The 21,488-nt window shown below is 59.4% G+C and overlaps 1 protein-coding gene across 1 annotated transcript in view; it reads left to right on the top strand.

Moving 5' to 3' along the window:
• Positions 1-21,488, top strand: part of LOC119103614 (FERM and PDZ domain-containing protein 4) — a 108,330-nt gene that overhangs the window by 11,198 nt on the left and 75,644 nt on the right. Inside the window, exon 2 of the mRNA XM_037227212.1 lies at positions 9,342-9,558. Within this exon, the coding sequence (XP_037083107.1) occupies positions 9,342-9,558 (217 nt within the window). The remainder of the gene's footprint in view (positions 1-9,341; positions 9,559-21,488) is intronic.

Below are 21,488 nucleotides of genomic sequence, written 5' to 3'. Positions count from 1 at the left end.
TTCGCTAAGATCGTCGCGTGAGACGGGCTCCCAAAGCGGAAAATCTGAGAAGTTTGGCAAACAGCTGGACAGATTGGGCAGGCTGGTGGGAAAAGGTGGCCGGTGGCCGTGGCGTGAGAGAGCAGCGTACCACGTAGCCAAGCCCGGCACTGCAATCGAACGAGACTGACGCCCCCCCCCCCCCGCCACCTCACTCCCTCGTGCTCAGTGTCACTGCTCAGGAGAGACCGGGTGGTTTTGGCTTGTTCGTGGCTAGTAAGCAGCGTACTCGACCGGTCGCCGTTACCTCGCCTCGGATTCGTGGCGGTCCTGGGGTTGACAGACCACGGCGCAGCGGCGGCAGGGGCGGCGCGCGGGGGGCCGCGACGGCCTGCAGTAGCGCGCTCGCCCGCGGGCAGCGACGAGACAGCAGCCTTGTGGGCGGCTCCGGTCGCAGAGAGTAGTGACCCGTGACCCGTGACCCGTGACTCGTGACTCGTGACCCGGCCCGGTCCGGTCCGGCCCGGCCCGATCCGGCTGGCAAAGCCATGACAAGTCTCTGCAGGTCGGACAGCACGTCTGCGGCTGATGTTGTGTGGTGGTTTAGGTACGGTGGAATTCGGTCACTCGGCGAGTGAACACGCGGGAACCGATCAGGGACATCAGGCGTGCTACACGCGGGGGTCTCGGGCTTGAGACAAAGCGACAACGTTGGGAAGGGGGGTGGGGGGGGGGGGGGGCGAGGGATGCGGGTGGAATGCTTAGCTGTAGGTGACGAGTTATGAACACATAGCTGACCAAGTGTCGACGAATTCGTAGAGTCGATCAAATGATCGAGGTCTGTCACATGAAATTTTGGGTGGACTGAAATAAGTAATGATGAGATGAAACAGGGGAATGATGATATGATGGAACAGGAGAAGGCAGGTCTGACATATCGTCAGTTTTGCAGCAGAACACACAACGCAGAATCACATCAGCTTGGGCGTCTTTGTCGCTAGATGATACGGTGCGCACAATAGTTGCAGTGTGTCCACGATGATGTCAAAAGTCGTCAGCACGGCTGGCTAGACGATCTATTAGCGGCTCACGTGTTCGTGTGGTTCTGCTAGTGACCGCTCCCAGGAAATCGCACCTGCAAAAAATAGGGCTTTTGTGCTTGTGGCATAAAGCTAGAAGACACCTTGACATTTGCCGAAAATAAACATCGAGCAATGGATGACGTGCCTCTTATCAGATTAGAACCACTGAATGCACTGTAAGCGGGACGACTTCCGCTTTGGTTACACCATATCGAACGATCGTTGCAACTTCGCTTACATGCGATGGACGAGCGATGTGGGAGCATCAACAGCTTCGACCAGCTACCAACCAAGGGCCTGTCGCCCTTCGAATACGGTTATTTGCTGGGGCGCTGTCGAAGCATGATATGTGCTGCCCATCCGGGCCACTGTAATAATCTTGTGGCCCAGATGTGTTCCCGTTTCCTCACCAACCATCGAAACGAGCACTCCATTTGCCTCCCATTTCACGTGATCGTTGTCACCCGGGTGGCCGCCAGACCACGGCGCTGGGATTAGCAGGTCGTCAGTCGGGGTGTGTGGGAGCGATTCCCTCGCTCTCAGCTCCAATGAGCGCGGCTTGGAGCGCCGTCATCCCCCACGAGAACTGTCAGCTGGCCTGGACCGCTTGGCCGGGGCTCGGGACGTAATAGTTTTACGGTGATGGGGCACTCAGCCGCCATCTGCTCATCAGGTGGGTTAGGTCACACAAGCGCCGTCATTAAACATATGTCCGGGAGGACGTCCCGCGCGCGTCTCACTCGTGCCCGCCCGAATGTCCGCACGTTCCATGTAAACACACCTTCCGTCCGTCCACGTTCCATGTAAACACACCTTCCGTCCGTCCACGTACCATGTAAACGCAACTTCCGTCCGCCCACGTCCGCATGTAAACACAGCTGTCACCAGTCCACGTCCGTATTAAACGTACATTTCTGGCCGTCCGCATGCACGGCTGTATGTAAACACACGCTTCTGTCCATCCACGTCCGCATGGGAACACGCGCTTCTGTCCGTCAGCATGCACGTCTGTTTGTAAACAGCCCCGCCGGCCACGCACACATCACGCCCGCCAAAACGGCCACGTGTTCCAACACTCTGTTTCATCGGACCGCATCTCGGGCCGGGGCCGCCTCCCGCCCGGCCCGACGAGCGGGCCGACGCCGGCGTCGCCGCCGACGCGGGGTCACGGACCGGCCGGCGGTCGATGGTTCGCTGCGTCGGGCCGCCGGAGATCGAGGCCCGACGACCCCGCTCTCGGCCCCGCATCCGGGCCCGCGCTGAGGTTCTCACCGGTCCAGGCCCGCTGCCGAGGGCCCCGCGCAGCGGTGAGGGAGGCGGCGGAGGGCGTCCATGCGTACGCTCGAGTGTAGGTAGACGCACAGGGACCGGTGACGGCATCGGTGTCCCGCGCGCGACGATGTAGCGCGGGGTCGATGGCCAGGGATGTGACGTGCGTCCCGTCCACCGGCAGTCGACGGGAGTCGTCTCCAGTGGGTGACCGCTGCGCGACCTGTGCATGCGTTGGAGGCGTGTGCGACCTCCCGCACCCCACGCGAGCGGGCGTGTGTCGCGCGGTTCGCCTCCGTCACATGCGTGACGCGACGGGTGGGTCGTGCGTGCGTGTTGTGGCGTCGCCCTGCGGCCGCGGCCATATGTCGCCTGGCGGCACCGGCGTTATCAGAGCCCCTATTTGTGGCCGCCACCATTTGCAGCGGGCGCTTCACGTCATACGGGGCAGTGGCGGCCGGCGGCGGCTGAACGGCGTTGATTTAGGTTACGGCCGTCGCCGGTGACGGCTGGGGCGGTCCCGGCGGCCGCGCGCCGCTCGGCGACGCCTCGACGTCCGCTGTCCGCCGGTCCCACCGCCTGCCGGCGTCGCTCGCAGCTGTCTTCACTACGGCAGCGCGGTGCTGCGGCCGAGCGTGAAAAGGGAGGCCGGCCGCCACGCGCCGCACGCCTGGGAGTGGGACCCGCCCGCCGCCATCTGGCGGACCGGCCGGAAATTATTCGTCCTCCGGCCGCCTTCCCTCTGAAAGTCCGCGGAGCATGACTGGCAAAACAGAGACAGCGGCGATGGGAAACAGCGGCCAAGCTTCCGCTGTGTTCCGTCAGCCCGCGGGCCTGCGCCATCGCTGAGGCTGGGTGAGCAGGTCCTTGCACCCGTCGCCGATGGTGGAGGACCGGATCGGGCCCACTTGCTTTGATAAGTCTTGCTGAGGGTATCGTGGAGTATAAACTCCAGGTAGGAGTTCGGCCGTTGCCGCATCACAGACGCAGCGCTACGTGACGTCTGTGTCCGGCTTCCGTCCCGTCTCGGCGCACTTCGTGCGTTTGGTGTGGTCTCTAGCAAGTCTGAAACCTGCCACCTTGAACTCCTGGTCATCGAGTATGGGTGGGACATGCTTCCTGTACCTGAGCTCGCAAATACCGTCAGTTTGCAGCGAGTGCGACGCTTCCCCACGTACTACTTACCCAGCCGTCTTCTGTAGGTTTGAAAGCCTCAGGCACAGTTTCCGCACTGAACAACCGTGTCTGGAATTTAGTTCCTTCGTGCCTTGCGGCACCGCCTGACTGCCGGCAGTAAACCGTGAAAAGGTATTTAACCTTTGGTGTCCCATTTCTGCCATTTGTGGAACACCGATGCAGGCGCTTAATGTACTCTTCAAGGATTGCAAATTGTTGTGTACTTCCACACAGTCCTGCACATCACTTTTCCTTTTTGTAACTCAGGTCGTGAGCAAGCTGCCTTCATCCATCATCAGATTTCCTTCAGGCGCTGTCACCCGTCCGGGTCGGGGAGAACGTTTTTTGTTCCTTGCTCATTTCTTTCCATGCATTGCCATCGGCGTCTTACCAATTTTGATCCCTCGCAAGCGGTTGAAGGGGAAGGGCGTAGCTCGGCTGGTTTCAGCGCTCGCTCACGACCGTGTGCCGAATGGTGAATTGGAGTCTGGACAGTGGAGGTATTTGACTGTCCTCGGCATGATCGCCTTGATATACTGCCGCGCTCCAGACTTGTTATATTTATACCCGTCGGAAGACAACCCACAAAACATTTGCAAAAACACACCCTTCCTTGGTTCTCCTCGCTGCCACCACCTCATCACACTCTCCGGTGTCAGCGCGTCGTCCGGCGCGGCGGCGCCGCGTCGGCGCGTGCCGGCCGGGCGTCACGGTCTACGGCGCCGCTTCCGCCGGCGGCGAGCCCACGGCCGCCCGCAACGGGACCCGGCCGGGCCGTGGCCGGCGGCGGGCGCGGGGCCGAGCTCCGCGCCCGCCTCCAGGCCGCCGCCGGGCGCCGCGTAATAACCCGCCGGCGGAGATGAGCGCGGCGCGGCCGGGGCAAAAACGGCGCATCGAAGCGCGCGCGCCGCCGCCGCCGCCGGGAACGGTGCGGCGGTGGCGTCAGCGGCGCGCCGGGGACGAAAGACGGAGCGAAGCGGATGGATTCTCTGAGATGACGTTTGGAAACCCGTCAATGTGTGACACATCAGTGGTCGCGATGGTTTTGGCTGAAGGATGAAGCGCGTTGGTGGGAACAGCCAGGTCACTAAGCGTCACATCCTTCTTTTTCTACTCATCGACGCCTGTCAAACATCCTTCCGAGCAACATCTTCCTTGTCAACAAGCCGCGGCCCACAAACCTCCGCCGCCCGCTGCAAAGCTAACAGACGCAACTGTCCACCGCCAGAACGTCCCATCGCGATGGGCTACGATGTGGACCACCCGGTCGTTCCGCCGAGGTCATCCCTTCCGGCCCGGGGGCGTGGCGCAGCCGCAGAGCGTCCGCGCGCCGCCTTCCCACACGGCTCGAAAAGTGGAGCGTCCAGCCGGCGCGGCGGCGGCGCCTGGCGCTGGCGGGCCATTAGAGCGATGCGTTCGCCCGCTCAGAATGCGTGGCTCGTCAGGAGCCGCGGCTCCGCGGCGCGCGTGCGGCGGATGGCGCTTTAGATATCGCCGCGCGGGACGCGCCGCTGGCGTGTCCGAGGTGTGGCTGCGTGGGCGGGTCGCGTGCCGGCGGCGGCGGCGGCGCGCGGGCGCGCGGTCATGCTGGGGTAATGTGAGCAGTCGCGGCGACGGTGAGCCCCTGTGAACTGGTGCCGAGTTACCCGGCCCGGCGCCGTTGGTGCCGGGATGCTGACGGCTGGTCTCACCACTTGCCGCGCCAAGACGATGCTCTGAAATCGATCGCGGCTGCAGGCTGGGGCTTTGATATCGCAGTGCGCGTGACTTCTCCTCCTGCGACCGCTGCGCCGCCGTCCCGACTGCCATCACTGCGATGTCGCCGGCGCTCTCACGATCTCCGTGCGTGACGATTACATTCTCACCATCACCGTTGCGCTGGCGCGGTGCAATATTCTCATCACTGCCGGTAACGCCCACCAACACGCTGTGCTAGTGAACAGGAATGTTCTCACTTCCTCCGCTCCACCCATGATGATGTCACGAACGTCGCTGTTCTGGTGAATGAGGTATTCAGGCCGCCGTCACTGCGTTGGTGCAGGGCGACGCTGTCACCGCCAGTGTTGTGCCGGTGACACTGACCTCTGCCGCTGTGCCGGTGACACTCACCTCCGCCGCTGTGCCAGTGACACTTACCTCCGCCGCTGTGCCGGTGACACTCACCTCCGCCGCTGTGCCGGTGACACTCACCTCCGCCGCTGTGCCGGTAGCACCCACCTCCTCCGTTGTGCCGGTGACACTCCGCCTCCGCTGCTATGCCGGTAACACTTACTTCCACCGCTGTGCCGGTAACACTCACCTCCGCCACTGTGCCGGTAACACTCACCTCCGCTGCTATGCCGGAGACACCCACCTCCACCGTTGTGCCGGTGACACTCCGCCTCCGCTGCTATGCCGGTAACACTCACCTCCACCGCTGCGCCGGTGACACTTACTTCCACCGCTGTGCCGGTGACACTCACCTTCGCTGCTGTGCCGGTGACACTCACCTCCGCTGCTATGCCGGTGCTGGGTTTCCGCCGCCGCGAGCGGCTGGTCACGGCAGGCGCGCTCCGCCAAATTAATTGCCGTCTCCGCTCTGACGGGCAGATTGAACAAAACAAGCGCCCCGGTGGGGCGGCGGCGGGCCTGCGGGCTCATCTTACGGCCGGTGCGCCACCGGAGCACCGCCTCGCGCGCCGCCGCCGCCGCGCCTCTGCCAGAGGGCTTGGCGTTGCTCTTTTCGGGCGTTGAATCGAGGTGTAAATACACAACGTGGCGTCCGGAGCCCATTGCTAGGTCAGTAGGCGACGGGCCCAGCCTTTAATAAATAAGCGAAGTGGAAAACCGGGGGAAGCAGAGCTGGATGGAGCACGACATTCCTTTGTATCGCTGCCATGGTAGCAAGGCGGATGTATTGGGATGAACGCGCCGCGGAAAACGCGAGGGGTCGGGGTTCATACGGTGGCGAGCGCTGCATATGTACGCCGAGGTCTGGGTTCTTACGATAGCGGGCGCTGCATATGCACGCCAGGGTCTGGGTTCATACGATAGCGGGCGCTGCATATGCACGCCAGGGCCTGGGTTCATACGGTAGCGGGCGCTGCACATGCACGCCAGGGTCTGGGTTCATACGATAGCGGGCGCTGCATATGTACGCCAGGGTCTGGGTTCATACGATAGCGGGCGCTGCACATGTACGCCTGTGGAAGCGGGCTGTTGGCGTGTGGTCGTGGACACTCACTGATTACTCCCAGTGAGCGGTCCACTGCTTGCTCACAGCGCATGGTCGCTATAATCAGAGCCTGGTGGGAATTCGGTCCTGTATAACGGATGTCATTATCGAGACACGTGATTTATAGCCGTGTAAGTTTGTTACAATCCGTTGGAGATCTACGAGCGCTACGAGCTGGCTTTCTATCGTAACCTTGAGCTTTAGAATTTGATGGACTGTGCAATAACTGATTGGTGTCTTGGAAGGCTGATCGGCGGCTTTCCGTAATTCCTTCTATAATTTTATCGCTTTGGAATAAAAGTTCCGGCTTCTTTTGATTCGCGGAAAGAAGACGAGTCAACCTAACCAACCCGTTTTAGCTTCAAGCGCTTGAACTGAAAGTCTGTTAACTCGGAACCAAGCTCCAGAAGTCGGTATGGCATTATTCATCACTATCCAATGAAGTTCTGTCTCACAGTACACCGGCCATTGGAGCTGGCGCTCCGAGTCATACTGATGACATTGTCTCCGCTCAGAGCTGCCACACGTTCAGAGTTGTCACCCACGGGCTTCCGTCCCACGTGACACAATGCGACGCCGTTGTGTGTGCCCTGGCGTCTTCGCGAATGCTGCAATGCGTGTATATATTACTTCACCCTCGACGCAACTGATTAGCGTGCCTGGCTATGCTCTCTGACAACGCAGACATGTGGAGTGGTTTGGAATCGTGCAGGGTCCATTGCGACTAGGAGCCGGGCACCGGACGATGGGTCGCACTTCACAGGTCGTTTGCTATCTGCCTCACTATCTGCTCCACTAAAGTGTTTGGAACATAAATATTCGCGCCCGGTGACGAATTTCATTACTCGTGTGTTCTACTTTGCGTAGGCATGCTGTCTACTGTAGCAGGTTTTGAATAATGTTGATTACATTCAATAACTGCAGTGTGAATGAAGTTTTTGTGCGCAGTGGCCACACTAACCTGTGCTTCTATAAACTCCAGTCACCGTGATCATCATTTAACCTAAAGCTTGAAATTACCGGAAGGCAACATGTCACTACGTAACTCGGTTGATAGTTCTGGATTATTTGACAATCGTCAGCTGCGCATTACATATGCGAATAGCTGACCTAGATGGTAGAGACTTCTGTTACGAAAGCGATCTGTTCCTTGTCAGTTCCTTGCCTTCGACAAAAAAATATATGCCCTGGGCTTGTAACATGTTACGTAACACCGGAAAACACGCGCTGATGCCCGGTTACATGGGCGGCCAGTTGGCGCGGCTAGCCCGAGTCCCGTGCTGAAGTATGGTATGTGTGATAACAGGCTGAGTGCGGAGACCATTCGAAGCATATTGTGCTGGCAGGAACTGTCATACAGCTGAATGTGACGCCGCTGTGTCTTATGTGGTACGATGGCGTCGTCAGCCGTTTCAGGAAGGCGAGGAACACCATTATCTTAACCTCACCTCATTAGCGATACAAATATCCCAGGCGGGTATGCCGCTTGCCTTTCAAAGCCTGCCTGAATAGTTGGGCACGTGTGAGGAGTCGGGACAAAGCACGAGAAACCGGTTCTTTGCCTCACGGCCACAGAGGAGCTCTGTTGCGTCGACGTAAACTGACGTTGTGGAAAGTACTTAACCCCCGTAGTTTCGACCTTTTCCGGGCTCGTGCTGAGTCATGGTCGCCCGTTGCTTCCAGTTATTCGTGCACGTTACGGCAGTCCCCCCCCCCCCCGAGCCGTCCAGTTTGGCGGCATGCGGTCGTGATATTTCGCCTTGCTGACCTAGTTAAGACCGGAAATTACTCTCCAGGGTGTCCTCCATCCTGACTGCGCTGGCTCAGGCGGACTCTGTGCTCTAACCCGGAAGATATTTCATCGCTGCTCGGACCGGGGCCCCGATCCCCACCTCTGATGTTGTGCTCGGACCGGGGCTCCGATCCCCACCTCTGATGTTGTGCTCGGACCTGATGTTGTGCTCGGACCGGGGCTCCGATCCCCACCTCTGATGTTGTGCTCGGACCGGGGCTCCGATCCCCACCTCTGATGTTGTGCTCGGACCGGGGCCCCGATCCCCACCTCTGATGTCGTGCTCGGACCGGGGCCCCGGTCCCCACCTCTGACGTCGTGCTCGGACCGGGGCCCCGATCCCCACCTCTGATGTCGTGCTCGGACCGGGGCCCCGATCCCCACCTCTGATGTGGTCGCCACAACTCACTGGATTGGCTGAAGGCGGGGCGATGCGACAAACGACACCAAATACGGCCAATTGAGCATCTAACTTACCCGGCGGGCGTGCTACATAGAAGTGCCCCGACTTTCGGACGCTTACCTCCGTGCTATTATAATTTTGTCAATTCACGTGAACGTGTATTGATCACTGCCAGCAGCTGCAGCACATTTTCCCGTATTTGCTTGATGCTGTTTTCCTGTAAACTTGCGCCGTGATAATGTGGATAATCTTGATAAATAATCTTGATAATCGTGATAAACTAACCCCGAAGATAATCTAAACCGTGTGCGGTGGCACCCAGCGCCCCATGTGCCAGAGCAGGCCGTCTGTTGACCCCGACCCGTTACCGTCAGGGCACCACGTGCCGGCCCAAGCAATGACCTGACCTCTTGCCGTCGTCCACAGAGCCGTCATGTAACCCGGCCGCCGGCGCCATGTTCCTGAACCCGTGGTACGCGAACCTGGGCCCGTCGGCCGGCGACGGCTCGGCCGTGCCCTCGGCCTCGCCCAGCACGTCCGAGGCCGAGTCCTCGACGTGCCCGTCGCCGCGGCCCGAACGGCACCGGCTGCGGCCGGGCTGGACGGCCCACCACACCGAAGACGGCAGGCGCTTCTACTGCAAGTGAGTGCCGGCTCTCCGAGGCGGCCGCGGGCCTGTGTATTGAGTGGCCGTGGTCTCCGCGCTTCTGCTGTGTGGGCGTTGCTGTTGTCAGCTGTTTGAAATTACGCCTTGTCTGTTGGATTTGTAATGCAGCTCCCTGTGGACGTACAATTATTTAGTCTGCGCTTGTGTATGTTCGCGTGAGCATTTCAATTTGAGTCGCGTCTGCACTTGCATTTGTGTCTGCATCTACATTCAGATGAGTCCACTCAACAGCGAGGCTGTTGGGCAGGCTGAGATGAGCGCCCGAGGATGCGCTCCCTGGTGAACTGCGCAGTCGTGAGCCGCTCGAGCTCGGGGGGGGGGGGGGGGTGAGCCGGGGCCGAAAGTCAGCCAGTTGAGCTGCAGCAGAGCGATCAGCGCTGGCTGATCCCCTGAGCCGCTCCATTTGGAGTCGTTCGTTCAGCGGCTTTGTTCACAGCGTCTTTTGCCGGGTGGATTCGTTCAAGATCGTCCATTCAGCGCTGTGGGCGGCGTGATTTGGTGGGGGTGATGAGTTCCCGAGGTCAGCGTGATTTGGTGGGGGTGATGAGTCCCCGGGGTCAGCGTGATTTGGTGGGGGTGATGAGTCCCCGGGGTCAGCGTGATTTGGTGGGGGTGATGAGTCCCTGAGGTCAGCGTGATTTGGTGGGGGTGATGAGTCCCCGAGGTCAGCGTGATTTGGTGGGGGGGGGGATGAGTCCCCGAGGCCAGCGTGATTTGGTGGGGGTGATGAGTCATGACTCGCGACCGCGTTCCTCCCATGATCGTCAACAGCGCGACAGAGCCAATCACATCTCGACAATGTCCAGCTGCCATGCTCCCAACAACTCACGTCGACAAGCGAGTGACTGGCCGCTCTGGCTCTTGTCCCCGGCTGTCCTCTGCCGGGGGACGGGAGGGGGGAGAGAGGGGGGGGGGGGGGGCAGGCGGCCAGACGGCGCGGCGCCTTCGCCGGCCGGGCGGGTCGGCCGGCGGTGGACCAGACTGATCCGCAGACCGGCTGGCCGTGAGCGCATCCGGCTTCCGCCCGCGGCTCTCGTGGGACGCCCCGCGCGCCCGCCCTGCAGACCGAGTCGGCCGCTCTGGACGGTCATCACATCACGACGCCACAGCCATCGCGGCCATCGCTGCGCCGCTAACGAGCGGCGAGCACGAGCTGGCTCGTCCAGGCCGGGGCTCGTTCGCGTCCGCCGTCGCCCTGCGTCCAGCCGGCGCCGGCCACAGTGGCCGCGGACGCGGGGCCCGCCAGCCGGCCGCGCGTGCGGCGCATGGACGACCGTCATTCTCCGCACGCCCCTCATCGCTCGTGCAATTACGTCGCGGCGATGGCTGAGGAATGGCCGTGAATTATTTGGCGGTGGCTATTTCGCGGCTGGGCCGGACCTGATTCGACTCCGGTCGACGTTCATTCTTCGGCGCGGCTGGCTCGTTGGGATTCGGCCCGGCGCGACGAAAAGTGGCCGCTCGCTGAGATACGAGCGCGCCGGAGAAAGGTGCTTATTAATCTACAACTATCTTGAACCGGGCGCCGAGTACCCTCTCAGTCGCGGCGGAAACTTTCACAGAGAGCCCGGCTCTTAAGTCGCCGTGAACGAGCTTATGTAAGTAATGAGATCTGATCTCGGAGGCTGCGAAGCCGGGCTCGGCGTCATGCGATATGTCGCGCCGCGCGGGTCTGGGGACTACGTCACTCGCGGAGCGCCGAGCCTCGGCCATGAAATCCGACGCTTTGAGCTCACCCAGATATGGGCGGGTGGCTGGCTACGCATTCCACTCAGGATATCCGAGCGATCCGTGCTGGAAATTGCGCGTCGGGCGCGCGCGCCACACGTTCGAAACGCTGCCGACTTCGAAGCGGGAACCTGGAGACGGTTTGGACGCTGAACCCTGCTTCACTGCTGGCACACCCATGATATCACTGAAATGTTCTATAAATGTGCTCCTTTAGCCGTTAAACGTCCGTTGAGCTTAAACACAGTACTGGACCTTGAACAGGTCCGGGGATAGCCCCGTATGTCGACACCCGACCAGCCCATCATTGTTGGGCGCCCCAAGCTTCTCCGGCTCCGTGAGATATCTGGGTGTAGTCCAGACCACTCCGTATAGTGGGAGCTGCGGGAACAGCCAGTACAATGAACAGATGGACCATGCGTCTCCCATGTGGGGCTATCTCCGGGCTTGCACGCGCGCTCCCAGTGATGCGTGTGGATAAGTCCGCCTTGTGCGGCCGCAGCCGGATTCACGCTCGCGTGCATGTGATTGGGCAGGCGAAGGCGGGAGGCGGCGTCTGCACCGCGGCTGCTGCCACAGAGCCTACGCATCTCCGTTGTGATAATATTAAGATGCGCTGGCTTGATTATTGGTGAGGTAGTGAGGTTACAGTGCATAAATTAGATCATTACATTGCGTCCACTGCTGATTGCCTGAATAATTTCTTTCTCAAACGTGGCTAAGAAGTGTAACTATTCAGGTCGTCTTTTGTTTTTGATCTTGCAACTAGAAAATGCATGCGCAGAAAATGCAACGTAGAAAATCCATGTAATCTTGTACTCGATTACTGGATTTGTGGTCCTGTTCCTACGTTCAGAAGTAATCAAGGTACAGTCAACGGCACATTTCTGTGCCCGTGCAGCATGGATGATCGTGGTCTTGAGTATGTGCCGAAATCCATGCATCATACAGGTTAACTTGAGAGGGGACTATCGCCCATTCCAAAAGACGTGACACGACTTGGCGATCCCTGGCGTCGCATTTGTAACTCCGCCAGCAATCAGTACCCGTTTCTGCGAGGCCCAGTGCTGGTGGTTTTCTCTTCATTCGCCGCCTCCTCCGGGCCGTCCGACGTAAGTTATGTTTATTTCGTTATCTGCTGTCGGCAGTTGCGAGTCGGCCGGTGGTGAAGTGGCCGTCGCAGGACGGAGCGGCGGCTGAGGCAGCAGCCAGCTGGCTAATTTGCCACGGCGCCTGCTCGCCTTCCGCAGCCCTTAGTTGTAATTTCGCCGTCATTCTTCATCTGGTTTGACAGCGGACGGGCAGAGCAATTCTTGCTCTGAGGCAGCGTGGCTGAAAACTGTTCTTCCTACAACACTGCTACATGGACAGACGCGTGCACACAACCTCTCCTTGCGTGTGTTGAACACACACGCATTTCGCAGCGGTCCCGGTCGCACCCGTGCCAGACCGTGCCCTCCCTACACAGCCCCCCCCCCCCCCCGCTGACCCCGGAGCCCCGTCCAGGCCGCGCGCGCCCGCTCCGGCTGCACCTCTGCCCAACTGCGGCGGTCCAATCAGCCGCGGTCGGCGCGGCGCGCCGGAAGTGCCGCACCCGCCGGTCGTTTGTCGCCGGGTCCGGCCACCTCGGCGGAACTCGTCGCAGGCGGCGTCGCCTTGATTGGCCGCGCGTCGTTACCGACTGCCGGTCGGCGGCCCCATTTTTCAAACTCAGCGTCGGCTGACGCGTCCGCGACGGTCGATCTTCCAGGCGACAGTTTGTCGGCCATTAGGTCCTGGGCTCGGTCGTGTTTGGGTCACTGGACCGTAGGCGTGGTGCTTCAGACATCTCGATGCTGTGCGCCTTTTAGCGGGCTTTCCCTTGTTTGGATTTTGTAGTTGTCGATGTTCGAGATAAAGCTCTTTCAGTCTTGATAACATTTACTGCTCTACTGGCGTCTTGGAATTTCGATGCGACTTTCTTGAGACTTAATAGGTTGGTGAGTGAGGGGAAACGATATAATAGATATTTCGAATCGGCACATTACCATAAACCGTTGCGAGGTTATATGACGTAGGATTAAAGAGCAAGACGCAAACTGTTAGTTTCAGGGCCAACACTAATGCCGCAGATGTCACGCAATTCCAACAAATTTGGAGAGCATATTTTATGCAACTTTCTGAAAGCGAAATAATCGGTGGGGTAACACTGCTCACCGAGTTCATTCCGTTCAATCTAAATCCATGAAAGTCCCGGTAGGCGTTTTGATGCATTAACCATCAATTCATCACAGCTATGGAACTTTAAGCTTTGAGGAGCCACTTTAACGCTGAATACCTACTTAGAAGGCATAGTATGGTGTGCTTAAGCTCACATATGATCATTTACTTAGCCTTGTAAACAGGCTGCGAATGTTTAACATCAAATAAAGCGATCTAAAGTTCATGTACACAAGGACACATTTGTGACTTGAAAGCCACGCGCTCAGACTGTAGCTAAGAATATCCGAAATGTTCCCATTATTCAAGGTATCGTTCATGTAATTGACCACAACCTAATTAGGTTGTGCCGGCCAAGCCCACAGGCGTTGCCCCCATCGCACGTGTCCTCTAGCCTCAGCTATCACGTCTGTCCTCGGGACAATCTTGTGTGTGTCATTGGTGCTTTACGACGCACTCAGTTGCTGAGGCTTATATGGCGTCGCCTGCCTCTCGACCTGGCAGAAAGGGCGGACACCGCAGAGAATCGAACCCCATACCTCTGGTTTCCCAGACGTGTATTGTCCTCGGAAGTTTTGCATCAGTATGATGCTGCACTTTTTTTTGTCATCCAAACTACAACGTACACTTCTAAGAGTGAAGTGTGTCGTCTCACCAGTGATTGTATGCAACAATGGTAGTCGAAAGACCCATATTGTTATAGTAGGGGCTCTCTGAGTGCAGTTAGCCCTATGTGTGTCGGGGGAATACAAAAGACGCGATCACTACCTTGCCTTCGCGGCAGTGCACAACAAGACGGCGCGCGAGTTTCGTCAGCTGACGGGCGAATTTCGTCAGCTGATAGCTGCGGTAAATATTTATCTCGCCGGAGAGTTGGCCGACATTCTGCAATGAGCGACAATACACCACTCATCTGCACTCATCCGTATTTGCAGACATGTCGCTAAGCGTCGCTCACTTAGGTGCCGAGTGTAGGTGCTCAGCTCGTGACTTGTTCTACGCAGCAGCGTGTCCGCGGTGCAATGAACTGTGCATCCGTATGACCAAGCTTAGCCGCTCCTTTTAGAGAGACGCAGAACCTGTCTTACATCGCACTATGCGTTGCGAGGAATCGATGGTGCTGAGGTTTCTCATTGCGCTTGCTTTCAGCCCGCAGCAGCGGAATCGATTCCGGCTCTGGTTCGAAGTGCGCAGGATTGATTCTAACTAGAGTACCGGGAAAGCAAATATTAGTAGGTGTCGACTCCGACGCTGGAATGCTTCGTTCTAAGATTCGGAAACAGGTTCCAGTTGGGTCAATTCTGGTGACGGGACTATGTTTACGCCTCCTTTGATTCCATTCCGTCCACTGCTCATCCAAATGGTCTCACACGATTCATTTCATCTCTACTCGGTTGAAACCCTTTGTAATGGATTCCGGACTTTGGGCTTTGGGATGAATTCCGATTCCACCCGCAATCAAGCACAAGCCAAGATGCAGGAATCTCAAAATTTTTCATGCACCCATTTACGCAGTTTCATGAGTCAGAGCTTAACAGACAGACCTTCAGAGCTCACATCCGCAGTATTCGTACTACTGGAAACGTCCTCACAACCACTGATCCACCCGTCCAGCTCGCTTCATGTTTCAGCGTCGAAAGGACAGGCCGCTCAGAGCAGGTACCGCGCACTTGTCGAAGCAGCTTCGACTGAAGCGCTGCCGCTCACGCCCGACGCGCTGGTTCTCTCTCCTCCGCGAAACCTGCCGGTAGACCAAAGTCATCCTTCCTTCAGTTTGCCTCGGCGCGCTGAAGCTCGCCGCATCGAGGCGAACTCCGGCCCGTTGATCCGCTGGGTGTCGGCGGCGGACGGCGACCGGGCTCGTCACCGCGTCGTGGGCTGTCCCGGACGGGACGACGTCGCAGTGGTCGCCGCCAGCTCCTTGTTTCCATCACGTTACAACAATATCGCTCCTCGGCGTCCCGCCCGGCATGACTGACTGCGACTCTGTTATCGCCCGAGGCAGGGGCGCGCTCAGTGCGCTCCCAGCGGAGGAGCCGGACAGTCCGCGGCGGCAGTGGGGCGAGCTGCGGCCATGCAGAGCTCAGGACATGAGCTGCCGCCTCGAGCTCGGAGGACGTGAGCTGCCGCCTCAGAGGAGATGTGATGCGCTTCACGAGGGGGGGGGGGGGAGGGGGCGCTCGCATCACACGTACCGCCACCGCCACGCTTACGACGCCCCTGCCGTGGGTCTCTCCGAACAGCCGCTCCGGTCGCCGATCCCGCTCCCGGCCAGCCTGATTAAAGGGCGCGGCAATAACCGGGACAGCGGCGAGCGCCGCACCGTGTCGCTCCTCGGGTGGCGACTGTCGCTCGGCCATGTCCGAATCAATGTCCTCATCAGTCGGCTGCCGGCCGAGCGCCCGCGTCCGATCCATGTCCTGAGCGCGCGCGCCAGTCGACCGGAAACGCGCCGGATCGCCCGCGGCGCAATCAGTCGCGACGGCCGCCGGGCGCCGGCGCCCGTGTGACCCGAGGCCGGCGCCGGCGGCGATGATTGAGGTCATTTCCTGGCGGGCGAGCAATGTCCGCCGTGTCACAGCTCCGTTTCGCGGGGCGTTTGTCAGGCGCGCGGCGCGGGAGATGAGGTCTCGGCAGCGGCGGTGCGGTCGCGCACTCTCGGGCGGAGGGCGGTGAGCACCGGCGGGCAGACGGGCCTGCGGACGGCCAGGTGCGCTGGGTTCTGTAGACAGGAGTCGCGGCGTACCGGCTGACTGAGCGGCAGACGCCCGGGTCACCTGGCAACACATCGTGAGCATCGATTGCCGGCGGAAGCATGGCTGGTCACGGATTTAGACAGGAGATGGGGAGCCAGGCAACTAAACCAATAACATCTTTTTATTAAAGTAAACATGGTGGGACTGAGCTGGCAAAATTTCATAGGAGCTTCCTGAGGAGCTGAACCCTCCCAGTGCCTTCTTATCACGTCGTGCAACATCGGCGTCATGCATGGATATTTTATGTATAAGAAGTTTTGTGATTAGGATATTCTTGTAATGTCTTACGGAAGCTCTGAGCTTGCGAGGTCGTATTGCCATGCACAGCGACGCTCGGGCAAACCCTCTAGGGAATGAAGAAAAGGCAACGAAAAAAAGGCCTTCCCGCAGCCGGGCACTCCAACTCCCGTTCGAGGCATGAAAGGTGAACGCGTGCGCTGTGTGCGTTGTGTACCCACACCTGCGCAAATACACGCCCACCCACACCGTGCAGAGAGGCGCCAGGCGCACAGCGTCGCTGATGGTGAGAGGGAGCGCGCAGTGTAGCAGGTCGGCGGACGCAGGCGGCCAGCGACCTCATGGCTCCGGCTCTGCGTATCATGCAGACCACTGGCCGTGAATGCTAATGCATCGGAGCGCAGCTGCCGGCTGGATCGCCGCTGCTGGCATTTGCATAACGTCCACATACCTGTTCTATCCAGTTACTGCAAGTGAGCGTCAGTGATTTGAGATGACGTCATGATGGCAGGGCGCGCGCGCCCCAGGGTGGCTGTCGACATTTTTACCCAATCACTTACCGAACCTGCTTGACGCCCCGTGACCCGTGAAATTGCCATATAACTCTTCCAGTGTCCCCCGCGGCAGCTTGGGACCTGATACGCGGCACTTTAAACCACCAATCATTCTCCCGAAGGCGTCCGGCGCTATTGGGTCGGCCCCGCCGGCTGAAAATAGTCGGTCTGCGACCCCGGGTAAGCCGGCGGCGAGCCGCGGCAATGCCTGACGGGGAGGTGGTCCGCGGGTGCGGGAGCGGACGGCGGTGGAGGCGCCGACGAGCGCCGCCGCGCGCTCCAGGCTCGGCGTGGAAGACATGCACTGCTTGTTGAAATGAACGTGTTGTGTTGCGTGCAGTTTCATCACGGCATTGAAGTCCAAAGGGCGGATGGCTGCTTTAGATCGTGTCGCAGAGCTTGCGGTTCTTATGGTCACAAAGTGCTGGCGGCATCCCGTGCTGAGTGTAGCGCTCGGGAGCAAAACAGCGCCGGCAGTGGATCTCGGACCTACGAACATGGCCGGATGATGCGACCATACTGTCATTGTGGCGTGGCTTTCCCCGTTGCGGTACCCTCGGCGCCCCGGCTGTCTAATGGTCCGGTCAAACTGGCCCAGAGAGGTCGCTGCAGGCATCCCGTGGGTGCGAGGGTCGGGTGGGGCTCGGGACGCACCACCACTGCACCACTCAACACCACACCACCACTGGACCAGGTGACAACAGTGACAGGAGGCCCGAGTGATCAACCGACCTTCATCGACCCACGGACCACCGACCGGCAGACCAGCAACCCACCGGACACCAAATCATCGACCCCCTACCAATCGGCCACCGACCCACGAGTCCATCGACCGTCAACCTAACGACCCCGTACCAATCGGCCGCCGACCCACAAGTCCACCGACCGTCAACCTACCGACGCTATTATGCATTACCCTACCAACGACCCACCACCCCTCCGACGTCAGTCCACAGGGTGAGTACTCCCGACAACCACTGAGTACTCCTCGGAGGCCCGCTGCCCCCCCCCCCCCCCCACACACACACCCAAGAGGAGGATGAAAAGTGCGCCGTCGCTGTCAGCCGCCCTAGGACCTTGTTGCCACGCTCAGCCAATGCATGACAGGTTTTTGGAATGGCCGAGGGCGTGGGGCACTTTGCGCTCGCTCCCATGCATTATAAAGGCGGCGATGCCTGCATGATTGATGCCTTCTGCTCGACTGGGGCAGCAGCCGCTCTGGATGGACAAAAGGTTCGTGCACTAAGCGTGGGGCGATAAGTGATGGTCGCCGTCACTGTAGGCGGCCTAACCCGAGGCCCACGGGCGTCTGTCAGGTGTCTTTCTTTACCTAAAATGTGTTACATACATTTTTCATGTTATCAGCGCCACATTCCATGCTTGTATGGGATGAAAGTAGACCGGTGTATTAAGGTCAGTTATGGTCGGCATAAAAACTAAAAAGTTATTCTACCGAAAAACCAGAAGCTCAAGGCCTTATTTCAAATATAATTCGAGGTAGATGACTCCGATGTCTAAACATGTCATGGTTGTAATTTGCTTGCATGGTTTCCGAGATGTATGACTTCCTGGATAGCTTCCCAGATACGGAACACTGATTTCACTGACACCTGAAATTCACCACCGTGCCTGTCGCCATGTCGTCTCACGTTCTTATGCAAGGCTGGCGGTTAAGTAACGATCGAATAGCCCCCATCAGCTATAAAAGATAGCGGAACTGGGCTAGCAAATTAGTGATGGGAAATCATCTTTGGTTTTAGTTTTACATCCAGCAAGGGAAAAGCTTTTGATGGATTCACTGGATGGTGGCAGTTATGCTCATTGAGTTTGTCCTTATATTGCTGGCAAGTTTACACCATTTTCGAGGAATTGAGCCCACTGTCCCATCTGATCTTACTTGAACACGTTTGAATGACGTAGGAAGTACTTCCTGACTCATATGACTTGTGCCTTTTTCTAAACACTCTCACTCTTCATACTGCCATATTTCTGCAAAGTGTTAAGTCCAGCTTGAGCTATACGGGTGATTAGTGTTGCATAACCGTACCATCATCATATGAAACAGTCCTTTCAGCTGTGACGTTACACGGCGTTGTCAGCTGTGCTAAACACTGCACAGATTAAGTATCCGTTGTTCTGTATGTGGTGGAGCTAGATTTACACCTCTCGGAAAAATTGTTTGTTTAGAAAGACAAATAGAATTGGAAAGCTACTTTTGGCGTGACCTCTAGATATGGCCTATGGACCTAGACCTCTAGATATGAGCTCTTACATGGATGGGGCCCCATGCGCAATCCTCAAAGTTGTAGTATCGACTCTACGCATTGAGATTCTCACTGATTTGCGTTTGGGCGCTTCAACCACAGGTACTTCTGTCAGGAAGTCTTTGTCGGGAATCTCTTTGATCACGGCTCCTTTACTTGAAACGCCGGGTCGAACACGAACTGGACGAATACTTCCCCGTTCATCAGTGCAATCCAACTCGCGTCTAATCCATAAACTTGTCGCTGAAGTACACAACAGAACAAACGCGCTAATTCAACAGCCGTGCAGTCCGCTGATTAAGTTCCCGAGGGGTCGAAACTTCTGGAGCCTGTACGATTCGTCGTCGACGGGAGCCGGACGCGCGGCGCGGCATTGGCCCGCTGACGCTGACAGCCAGCTCCGATCACTCGGCCGTCGGGCCCTGTTGACAGCCAACCATTCAGAACTCCAGCCGACTGGGGTCAGTCGACCGAAAGGGGCTCCTCCCGACAGGCACGGTCTCCGCTGTTGTCTGCAGGCCGTGGACGGCTGACATGCAGCCGGCTTGTCAGCTGCGCAATCGAGCCACTCTGTCGTGGCTGCTCGTCGCTGGCGACAGGCACATGAATTCGGTCGGGTTGTGGTGTGGCCTTGATTGCGAGTGGTTCAGCGGGGCGCGGACGACCGCTCACCCCCGACCTGAACAAAGTGGATGAGCTGCTTTGTGTTAAACGGGCTTGATTCGGGCTCCTGCTGCGTAAATGCGTCGTGACCGAAGGGCGTCATGTGCTGTGGTTGGGCGTCCCGCCCATTGGCCATCCTCTGTTAGGTGAAGGACCCACTCTGCCACTGGGGGAGGGGGGGGGGGGGGGGCAGCCGCGGAGCAATTTACTGTGAGTGGTCAGCAATTTATGTCGCCGGGCATGGGGCCAGTCCCCAAGGATAGCCATTAACAGGCGACATAGTTCAGCGCAGAAGTATTCTGACAAGTACAAATCGCCGCGTACGAGCCGGCGTGCTGCGGTCCATGGACTCGGCAAAGGGGCAGTTCTGCAGTGGCCGCGCGCGGCCGGCGTCTCTTATTTGATCCTGTCACGACCAGGCGACAGAAATGCCGTCGGGGTGATGGGATTTGCTGCCGCCGCCGACCGCTGCGGTGCTCGGCTGTCGCGCGAGGCCGCCCGCGTGATTGCTCCCCGCTCTGGATGCCGCTGCGATGGGAGCGTCGCACACCTGCGTCGCACCGCGCTCGCGGTGGGTGCCGCTGCTGTGGGGGCGTCGCACGCCTGCGTCGCACCGCGCTCGCGGCGGGTGTCACTGCAGTGGGAGCGTCGCACACCTGCGTCGCGCCGCGCTCGCGGCGCATGACGCTGCGGTGGGGACGTCGCACGCCTGCGTCGCACCGCGTTCGCGGCGGGTGTCGCTGCGGTGGGGGCGTCGCACCGCGCTCGCGGCGGGTGCCGCTGTGGTGGGGACGTCGCGTGCCTGCGTCGTACCGCGCCCGCGGCGGGTGCCGCTGCACTCGACCAGCGTCGCGCTGACGCTGCGAGCTGGGGAACGCCGGCGACTGGACCCTGTCAGCGGCCCCAGGCTGCAGAGGGGAAACAACGTGCGATGAGGCGCGCTGTTCCGAGAGACCCCTGGGTCAGTGGCCCGGAACCACGTCACGGGACCGGTCACGGGACCGCGTCACCAATCGGGAACGTCGACCCTGGAAAGGGGGCCGCGGTCCGGGCACTTCGGCCGCGGAAAGAGGCCGTCAGGCCATTGGTCAACACGGGCGGCTCGGAGCGATCCGTGGGGTTCCGTCTCGAGTTGCCGGGCTCCGTCTCGAGGCGCACGGCCCAGGCTCAGGACGCGGGGCTCCGTCTCGAGGCGCGGGGCTCTGTCTCGAGGCGCGGGGCTCCGTCTCGAGCCGCGGGGCTCCGTCTCGAGCCGCGGGGCCCAAGCTCGGGACGCGACCGGGAGGCTCCGCCTCGAGACGCACGACCCAGGCTCAGGACGCGGGGCTCCGTCTCGAGGCGTGGGGCTCCGTCTCGAGGCGCGGGGCTTCGTCTCGAGGCGCGGGGCTTCGTCTCGAGGCGTGGGGCTCCGTCTCGAGGCGCGCGGCTCCGTCTCGAGGCGCGGGGCTCCGTCTCGAGGCGCGGGGCTCCGTCTCGAGGCGCGGGGCTTCGTCTCGAGGCGCGGG

The sequence above is a fragment of the Pollicipes pollicipes genome, unplaced genomic scaffold, assembly GCF_011947565.3.
Source record: "Pollicipes pollicipes isolate AB1234 unplaced genomic scaffold, Ppol_2.1 Scaffold_2555;HRSCAF=2994_pilon_pilon_pilon, whole genome shotgun sequence".
Lineage (NCBI taxonomy): Eukaryota > Metazoa > Arthropoda > Thecostraca > Pollicipedomorpha > Pollicipedidae > Pollicipes > Pollicipes pollicipes.
Note: the sequence above shows the minus strand (reverse complement) of the source record. Positions and strands in the feature narration are given on the sequence as shown.